The sequence below is a fragment of the Diadema antillarum genome, unplaced genomic scaffold (assembly GCF_040938485.1).
Source record: "Diadema antillarum isolate AM-2024a unplaced genomic scaffold, OU_Dant_1.0 scf00000112, whole genome shotgun sequence".
Classification (NCBI taxonomy): Eukaryota; Metazoa; Echinodermata; class Echinoidea; order Diadematoida; family Diadematidae; genus Diadema; species Diadema antillarum.
This window is the reverse complement of record NW_027271001.1, coordinates 2989750-3000057: the sequence shown is the minus strand read 5'-3', so window position 1 is coordinate 3000057 and position 10308 is coordinate 2989750. Positions and strand designations below refer to the sequence as shown.

Here is a 10308-nt window from a genome sequence, read left to right as displayed (position 1 = left end):
CCATCACCTGAAGTCAAAAACACGACCATCAATAATTGGAGGAAATGAATTCTTTGCGGATCCCAAAGATAGCTCAAACCCGGCTGCCTTCAGCCTGCCTGTCCAGAGGTGTCAAACGGCTACAGGCAGAAATGACTGGCGGAGCCGCCGCCGCGCATTAAACACTCCCCATCGCTGCTGCGTCTACCGCCAGATGGCTTTTTGGCCTTGACCTACTAACGGTAGACATCAGAGGATGTTTTCTCTCTCACTCTCTCTTTTTCCCCCTTCCTCAGCCTTTCCCTCTCGCTAGACTCTCTTGTGGCGTCCAGACCAAGCAGCCACCTCTTACATTCATCGCCAATGTCCACCAGTAATTGGATGTGTCGATCAAAATTCTTGGACTCACGCACACACACGCACACACACACAGACACACAGACAGACACACACACAAACGAGATGAGGAAAAAGTCATCTGCTGAGGTGGACAGGAGAAGGAAAGTGTAGAGAGTCTGCCTCTCTTCGTCAGCCGTCTCCAACACGACGTGCAGGGCAGAAATTCTACGTTGTGAGTTGCATTCCTTGACATGGTCGAATTCACGTTTCTCACTTGTCCGGCTTGAGGTATGCAAGTTTTTCTTCCATCTTTGTGAAGCTGGACAGACATTGTGAGAAATGAGTACCAGTCTGTCTGGTCAGGATTGAGGATACAGCATTCAGCTGCTCAGTTTTCTTTTCCTACACAATCTATGAAAGTCAGACATTGAGGTCACTGTTATACAGCTACACAAATATTCAAACATGACAGTGTCATTTACACTTTTCTTTCATATCCGTCTGCAGACAAACTCATTGATAGGGTCAAATGTCAAAATGAGAGATAAAGAGAAGGACCTCCTCTCTTGAAGTATATGATTTCTGGTAGACAGAAAGAGACTGGGACAGAAAAAAAGAAGGGGACAGAAGGAGGTTGCAAGAGCTGCTAAGCATTTCCTAATAAAGTACTGGAATAATTCAATATTTCAAATATGGGCAGATTTAAAAGAAAGAGAGAGAGTGTGTGTGTGTATGTATGTGTGTGTGTGTGTGTGTGTGTGTGTGTGTGTGTGTGTGTGTGTGTGTGTGTGTGTGTGAGAGAGAGAAAGACTGAGATCAGATATTTCAGAAATGAGAAAAGTGAGAAAATAGAGAAAGTTGAAGGAAGGAAACCTTAACTGGAGAGTGTGACTAATAAGGGAACTTTGCCAGAGGAAATGGTATATAGCAGAATCATGTGGAGCTAAACACTTCTCCAAATTTGTGCCAGAATCTTTACCCAGCATCTAAGAGGGGCAATTGATTGCGCTTGGGACAAAAATCAATAGAAAGGAAATGCCATGGAAACTACATGGCAGCATGTATGAGCAAAATAACATGAGGGACCCTCTCTCTCCCCAAAAGATCATTTCTTGGACCTCATCAGTAGCATGGTTTCTTTCAAAATGAAGAGTGTGAGTGTAGAGCAGAGGATTATGTACATGTTTTGAATATGCTACACAAATAATTAGATGAGGGGGCCATGTGTGTGTGTTTGTGTGTGTATACACTGCATGGTGTGTGATAGTAAAGGCTTTTCCTTTTTTCTCTTTGGTATAGATACACTGCGGCCAAGACAAACACCAATTATCAGCAGAGATATTGCGCACACGAGGGGCGACGTCGTGAAAGCCTTTCTGTCCATTAGTCACGGTCGGGGACGACAAATGCGCCGGGAATGTTAAAACCCGCAATCAGACCGACACTGTTATGACTTTCCGTAATGGATGCATCGTAAATGTATGCTGAGGACAAAATGAGAACCAATATGGATTGGTTTGTTTTGGTGTGTTTATGGGTTTTAAAGGTCATTGCTTGGTGGTGCAATGTGCCACGTGAGGTGTGTGTGTGTGTATATATATATATATAGATAGATAGACAGATATAAACCTGATTTAGAATTCAAAATGGTTCAAATAGGGAAACGCCAATTTCATAATCTCTCTGATACACTGATAAGGTGAATTCAAACCATGATTCTCTTAAGGTGACAGGATTATCCGTGCATCATGCACAAATGATATACACAACCAAATTGTATGTTTGATTTGTCCTGATCAATATGATGCAATTACCTGCACACATCCATGTATGCTTGTTTGTTTGTTTGTATGCTTGTTTGTTTGTGTGTATGTTTTTTGCTTGTTCTTGGAGTTTTTTAATATGTAAATTAGACAGGTATCGCACATTGTTACACAGTAATGCTTCATGTAACATACTCCTAAGTTTGGGCTAGACCAAAAACTTGGGTGTCAATGCTACAAAATCATTCAGGTCCAACTATCTGGTGTGTAAGTCATGGTGTAAAGTTAGTCACATGAAACAGAAGTGAAGTGACAGATTGATACATGGAGTGAAAAAATGAACTCCTCTTTAATACTTGCTTCACTTAGTAAGAGGATAAATTGAGGCCAGATGAACATCTGCACTGGGGGAATCCAACTGTAAAAAATCCCCAAATCCTATCAGCCTTGTTCAGGAGTTAGCAATGTTCCAGGCAGTTGATTTTACTTGTTAACTTTTCTATACACGAAAAAAAAAAGGGGGGGCACTGAAAGGTAAAATGCAATCACAATCCTACATTTAATCCAATTCTGTATGCTACATATTGTCATCATACAATAAAATTTAAATTCATGACAAGGTATACGCTTTGATCAATTGCGTCATATGCTTATGAATGAGATCTGTTTTAATCATAGTGTGTTGAAAAAAGTGCACTAAAATTGCAAATGAAAAACAGAGTTTTTTTAAACCAAGGGAATTTATTTTTTAAAAATGAAGAAATTTTTGCTTGTTTGAATTATGGGGGATGATCTGCAGTAGCTTTTCTCTGGACTTTTTATCTAGAAAACTGAAAGTAAGAGATTTTGCTCATTGTCATCATTGCAGCAGAACAGAATAAGATATCTCATACACCTCTCGTGCTAGTGCAATTTTTTTTTCCTTTACGTGAAATAATTCATATGATTTCATTGTAGCACTAACAAACTGGACACTGTAAAGTGTGTACTTTTTATTGCACCTAGGCACACGCCATGTAACTACATCACAAATCTGATTCCTAGGAAATAATGGAATAATCAAATCTAGGACTGTCTCTTCATACTTTTTGGACGGCCAAGAAACAGTTCTAAGAAACAAACCAAAAAAAAAAAAAAAAAAAATTGCCAAGCCTGTCATATATTAATCCTGAAGTATGACACAAAATCTAGATGTTGCATGTCTAGATTTGACAAAAGCAAAAATCAAAACTACATTCACGACAAATTTAGAAAATCTGATATATGGATATATTTCTGTGTATGTGTTGGTATATCTTAGTATGTATTACCTGAGTGAGAGTTAATCTAATTTCATCAATTTTGCAGTTCGTCACTATCATGAATATGAGCATTCACTCTATCAACCATTCTTGATAAAGAATTCAGCCATGTCTAAAAAAAGATAATAGATTTACAAACAGATAGAAAGTTAGATTTGTTTGATAAATCTACACAATCGATCATTAAAGAAAAGAATCTATGTGGTTACATGGAGGATTACAGTGCAATCATAATCACTGAATCAAAGCAATTGGAGCAGAACTTTCATCTGCCGACTGGCTTACATTAATTTCCTTTAATAATTTTGTACCCGAGGATTTATGTCCATGCTTGGTCAATGTCAGTCCTAAGGTAGGGTTAAGACATCTTCCTTATTGGATGCTAGTTGCTTGATGGATTGCTTGGATGCGGCGTTGCCACGGTGCCAAGTGGGCGTAGCCCATTTTGCTGTAGGTCTTGGCCAGTCGCAAAGGGTTTTTGTTATATTCTGCCTCCCACAGCCTGTCACATGGGCTCATTAGATTAAAAAATGTATGTATAAAAATCATCACTTTGTTAAATCCTCGTTTCTTTCAATCAACCTGTGCAAATTGCTGGCGCCGTATGACCCAGAAAGTTTCTTACCTTAATCTAACATACCTGGCGTATCTCTCTCTCTTCTCTTCCTCTATCTCTCCTTCTGTCTGTCTACCCCTCATTTAGCTTTCATTCCCTTTTCGCCATGATGCAATATAATTCTCTCTCCAGCACCTGATCACTTTCCAATTTTCTCACTCTTTTTCTACAAGTTTTTCCATGTTTCACCTCTTTTATCATGTGTCTCTTCCCCTTAGTATCTTTCTCTCAGTATGTTTCCTCTATATATTCCTCCATATATTCCTCTATATATTCCTCTATATATCATTATATATCTCTATATATCTCTACATATCTCTCTATATCTCTCTATATTCCTCTATATATCACTTTATATATATATATATCTCTGCCACCCAGCCCATTGTTGTATATCCCTCTATATCTCTCTCCATCTCCAGCCCTCTGTTATGCACTTCACAGCACACACACTATGGCCTGCTAATGGATCAAATGAAACACACTTACCTGCAGTCAGTAGGGAGTTGATTGAAATGGAGGCGATCCGCCGATGAGCGGGGCGATAAAAATCGGCACATGAAAGGGAGAAAAGAATGAAGAAGAAGAAAAAAAGGAATTCATTAATTACTGCTGAGTGCATACACCATTGGGCAGTCTTCATTTCTTAAGATTCATAACGCTAGGACAGGTAAGAGTTGAAGAATGCTACAAGTGAGCCCTCTGGTGTCAAATCAAATCAACGTTGCTTGCAAACTCAAACCTACTTTCTCCCTACTTTACCCATCTAGCAAAGCACGAAATGTTCTTCGGTAAAATGTATTCATTCCCCTCATTTTCCGCTCAATGAAATCGTATCCGCAGCTTGGCCTCAAGCATACTACATGAAAACATTTAACATTACAACTATACCCACAAACAGATGTAGAAAAACAAAAACTTATCTAATAATTTAACTCTTCTGTTACCACTTCCAGTCTGACTGTATGCAACATCAATGAAATATTCAGGTGCCAGTCCTAGGAGGGTTAAACAAAATTCAGTCAGCACATAACGAAAAAAAAAGAACTGTTACTTTCTTTTCATCTGTACTTAACTGCCACCCACCCCCACCACAAAATAATAATAGTGATAACTGAAACAGACAAACAAATGAGATTTCTCCCCTCTCTATCTTTTTTTTTTCTCTTACTCCGTACTCTCCTCTCTCTTTCAATTGTTACATATAAGCAACAACAACGAAAAATAATAACAATGAATAAATAGGGACAGGGGTAACATTCTGTATTGGAGATGGTCCTGCAGGTCACAAAAAGAAGAAGAAGTTTGGGATTTAAACAAACCTGTATTTTCAACTTAGAAGTTAACTATGATGAAGCTATCTTCTATCGTCATGAAAATGACAGTGGCAATATTTACGACATTGAAATTGTCAACCTTCATTTGTTCCATTTGATTGCATCTAATATTTGTGGCCATGAGTAAGCATGAATAAGCAGCTTCTTAACCACAAAGCAGCCGCTGCAGCTACGGAAATAGCCACTACAGAGACAGAAACAGCCAGCACGGAATGCAGAAACAGCCATTTTAGTTAACCCCTTGAGGACGAGTCCCGAGTATAGAGTATACTCAGGCAAGTGTCTACGGGAAATGTATTTTGTAGCAAAATCTGCCTGTCCTCAACGGGTTAAAGGAACAGCTAGCGACTGCTGATACAGAATAGGCCATTGCAGCAACAAAACAACTACTTCAGCAATAATAACAGAAACAGCCACTGCAAATCCAAAAACAGCCACTGCAGCAACAGAAATGTTCATTCATTCTACAAAAACAGCAGTTGCAGCGACAGCAATCAATGGCCACTGCAGGTGTGAAACAGCCACTGCAGGTGCGAAATAGCCACTGCAGCTACAGAAAGAGCCACTGCAGCTACAGAAAGAGCCACTGCAGCTACAGAAAAAGCCACTGCAGCTACAGAAACAGCCACTGCAGCAACAGAAACAGCCACTGCAGCTACAGAAACAGCCACTGCACCTGTAGAAACAGCCAATATAGCTACAGAAAGAGTCACTGCAGCAACAGAAACAGCCAGTGCAACTACAGAAGCAGCCACTGCAGCAACAGAAATAGCCACTGCAGCAATAGAAACAGCCACTGCAGCTATAGAAACAGCCACTGCAGCTACACAAACAGCCACTGCGGCTACAGAAACAGCCAATGTAGCTACAGAAACAGCCACTGCAGCTACAGAAACAGCCACTGCAGCAACAGAAACAGCCAGTGTGCAACTACAGAAGCAGCCACTGCAGCTACAGAAACAGCCACTGCAGCTACAGAAACAGCCAATGTAGCTACAGAAACAGCCACTGCAGCTACAGAAACAGCCACTGTAGCAACAGAAACAGCCACTGCAGCTACAGAAACAGCCACTGCAGCAACAGAAACAGCCACTGCAGCAACAGAAACAGCCACTGCAGCAATAGAAACAACCACTGCAGCAGTAGAAACAGCCACTGCAGCAATAGAAACAGCCACTGCAGCAATAGAAACAGCCTCTGCAGCAATATAAATAGCCACTGCAGCAATAGAAACAGCCACTGCAGCTACAGATAGAGCCACTGCAGCTGCTATGGTACCTAATCCACACAAGCATGATTACCAGGCAGATACCTATCCCAAATTATTCTGAATAATGTTGAAATTGAATGCAGGAGTGTCTGAAAATGCATGTGAAAATGGTAGAATTCCCCCCTCCCCCCCCCCCCCACACACACACACAAATGAGTTATTAACCCAACATATATCTTCCTCAAGTTGGTTTGTAGCTAGATAAAAGCCAGGAGTGTTGGTTTGTAGCCAGATAAAAGCCAAGAGTGTTGGATCAGAGTTAATATTTATGTGTGCTCTTAACTTTGCGAACAGCAAACAACTTGTGAAATTCGCAAAAATGAAAACCCTGTGAGTACATGACATATCCAGTACATCATTTTGGTTTTCAAGACATCTCTTCTAAAAATCCTGCTGATCACATTTCCTAGACATTTGGAAGGCATTCATAAAGACTGTGGATCACTTGCTTACCAGTTCTGTATAAAGAATTCACCACCATCTATACACTTTAAGAAGAAGGATTTAACTCATCACTTCTAAGAAAACTGATAGGTGTATCAGCTCTATGAGTTATTACAATATCTCAAAGTGAATGGGTTTATACGGCCACTCCTACTAGCTTCCTTGATTTCCCCAAACAATATCTCTGACAGCTCCAGGGCAGTAGGGAAATCAGCTTTAAAAGGGTCATTCTTTTTTTTTTCTTCTTCTTCTTCATTTTATTCTTCTTCTGCTTCTTAAAAGCAGAACTGTAAAGTGGTTACAGTGATAACAATGAATGGAGGTATAAACAAAAAGCTACATCTTTAACATATCTTTCACTACTTCAGGAATGACAAAAAGGAAGAAATAAATGCAGATTAACACATCTTGTATGAAGAAAATTCTTACCTACAAAGGCACAATGAATCTTTACAGACTGGATACTTGTTATAACTGTTTGGTGTACGTGATGCAGGGGTCGCACTTAACTTTTTTTTTTAACTAGCCAGGCGGACGACTTAGAATCAAATTTGACACTGAAGCAATATTTTGGCTAGCCAGACGGACTAGTTACTTCAGAATTCTATGATTTTTAGCTAGTCCGACATGATTTTGGGTGGCCAATGGCCAGCGGACCATCGCCAATTTCGAACCCTGTGATGGGATAAACATAAAGATATATAACATACAACAAGACTTCAAAAAGGCTATACCAGCAGTTCTATAAGCCTCTTTCTTTCTTTCATTCTACATTATAATTTCACATGTATGCTACATATAATCACATACATTCACGTGTTCATACATTCTACATTATATTTTCACATGTATGCTACGTACAATCACATACATTCACGTGTTCATACATTCATTTATACAGATCGTATTGCAACTTTAAACGGAGTTACAAGAAAGAACATTATATGCATACACACACAGATATATACCCAATAGAAAAACACAACTACATAATGTTCATCACACAAACAATATCTCAGAGAACATATGGACACAGATGCAACACTTTTTGTTTTATAATATTCTTTATTTGAGTTTCATTCAATATCAAATCCATATTAACAATGAAATTAACATTACCAACAACAAAAAAAGCAGCTGTATTCTTCTTTCTTGTGCTGATGAATCATTTTTCAAGCATACAGTACAATATATTTGGGTTTTTTTTCCAAATCATACCATGTTTTTATAAGAAAAAAACACACACACAAACACACACACATACATAAGGTTTTATGATGACACTATGTTCATAGGACCAAGGAAATAATTTCAGATGTCCTCAGAAGATTCACATTCATAAATGCAAAGCTCCATATAACTTGTGAAATCTGCTGGCAGCAGTACCTCTATTCGAAGGGCATGTCATCAATAAATTTTATAACTCCAATCTCGAATTCAGCCAACCTTACCATCCACTGCTGCAGTTTTCAAGTCACGTATGAAATATACTATTAATTTACCAAGAATCTGGAATACAGGGAAATAGGTCCTTAAATCATTCTCGTAATCTATCATCCCACTTGTGGCATCAATGAGCGTGTTCAGAAGAAATGAGTTTAGCTAAATGTTTTCATATGCATGTACATCACTCACACAAGAAATAGATTTAAAAAAATAATAACTACTGTAAAACAAGGAATGTTTGCAAGCATTATAATTTTGCAAATTTCGCGAGAGCCAGGATTCGCGAAATTAAAATGAACGTGAAAGTTCTTGTCTACACTATATGCACTAAATGTTAGAGGCAACTAGTGAAAATTTCATGCCGCAAAAATATAGTTTTACAGTACTTAGAATCAATAATGTTTGAAAATATCTGCCCTAAACAACGGTGTTTGTCATTCTAGATATAATCCACTGAGAAAATATGAGATACTGAATCAAGAGATAGATACACATATGGAAAATATTCTGACCAGAGTGGAATAAATACTATAAAAGACAAGCTAGTGTATGTTTGACTGCCATGTAACCAGAAAGTGAATTAGTCCTACCCAAATGGACTACCACAAAAAAAAAGTAATGTAGAATTTGATTGAAGGAAAACTTTCAAAGATATAGATATGTCAAAGACATGTCAACATATGGAATAATAAGAGACTCTTTGCTTAGTGATGGAGTATTAATATTAATCTCATTGACCCATTGAGGACTGGCTGATTTTGCTACAATACCCATTTCCAAGAAGCACTTGCCCGAGTATACTCGGGCCTCATCTTCAACGGGTAAATGCAATACATCGTGTACATCACTATAGACTGCATTTGCCCATGAGCGTATGTCATAGTCTCCTCATACATACTATATTTGACTCAGTAATATTTCTAACTATAAACTATTTCATGTACTTTCTGACTTCATCACATGCTTAATATTCTACTAAAGCTCAACTGTCACTCCATTCACATTCTTGGTTATGCTATTAGTGTTTTGTTTCCTGTTTTGAATTTAAAACAAACACATGGTTATTTGCTCACTTTGTATCAACACTGCACATGAATACATTGGAAAATGTACACTTATGTATGAATGAATCATAATGATAATGTTGAACAAACATGGAGTATCATCAATATACACACGTAAATAATTTGTTCTTTGAATTCTTTTTTTTTTATATTTTACATTTCAATAACTGATATCATATCAAATCAAAATGATATGTAGATTGTATCTGCCTATATCTCCCTGTTCCTCCCCCCCCCCCCCTCTCTCTCTCTCTCTCTCTGCTTTTTCTACCCCTCTCTCAATTTCCACCTAAGGGTGATCGTCATCTATTTCTATTTATCTCTCCTTCCCATTCTGTTTCTATATACAGAATATTCGCATACAACTACACACACTCCACGAGTTCCTCTCTCTCCCACACACACACAGAGCTCCCTCCCCCCCCCCCCCCCACCTCCGTTTCATTTCTCCCATCCTTTCTATGGTGGCTCTAAGTAAATCACGGCTGCAGGGCTAATTGCCTCTTTAGATGTAACACTGAGTTATGGAGTGCAGTCACACAAACCTTCCTCAAGGCATGTAGATTCTGTCGCCAATCAGGCAGCGAATGGCGTCTCCAAAACTGCCTTGGAGAACTAAGGAAAGCAATCAGGCTATTTAACATTTTTTTTCTCTCCTTTTCTCCCCCATCACCTTACCTTTCCATAATGCTGCGCAAAATCTCCAAAAATGTCCGCGAGGACAAAATTGTTTGCCATTTATGGTTTTT

General features: G+C 38.7%; 1 protein-coding gene across 1 annotated transcript in view; it reads right to left on the bottom strand.

Annotated features, from left to right (window-relative positions):
* Positions 1–2982: 2982 nt before the first annotated feature.
* The window catches only part of LOC139719624 (uncharacterized), a 233238-nt gene continuing 225912 nt past the window's right edge, over positions 2983–10308 (bottom strand). Inside the window, exon 5 of the mRNA XM_071631032.1 lies at positions 2983–4487. Coding sequence (XP_071487133.1) covers positions 4461–4487 — 27 coding nt within the window. The 3' untranslated portion in view covers positions 2983–4460. The remainder of the gene's footprint in view (positions 4488–10308) is intronic.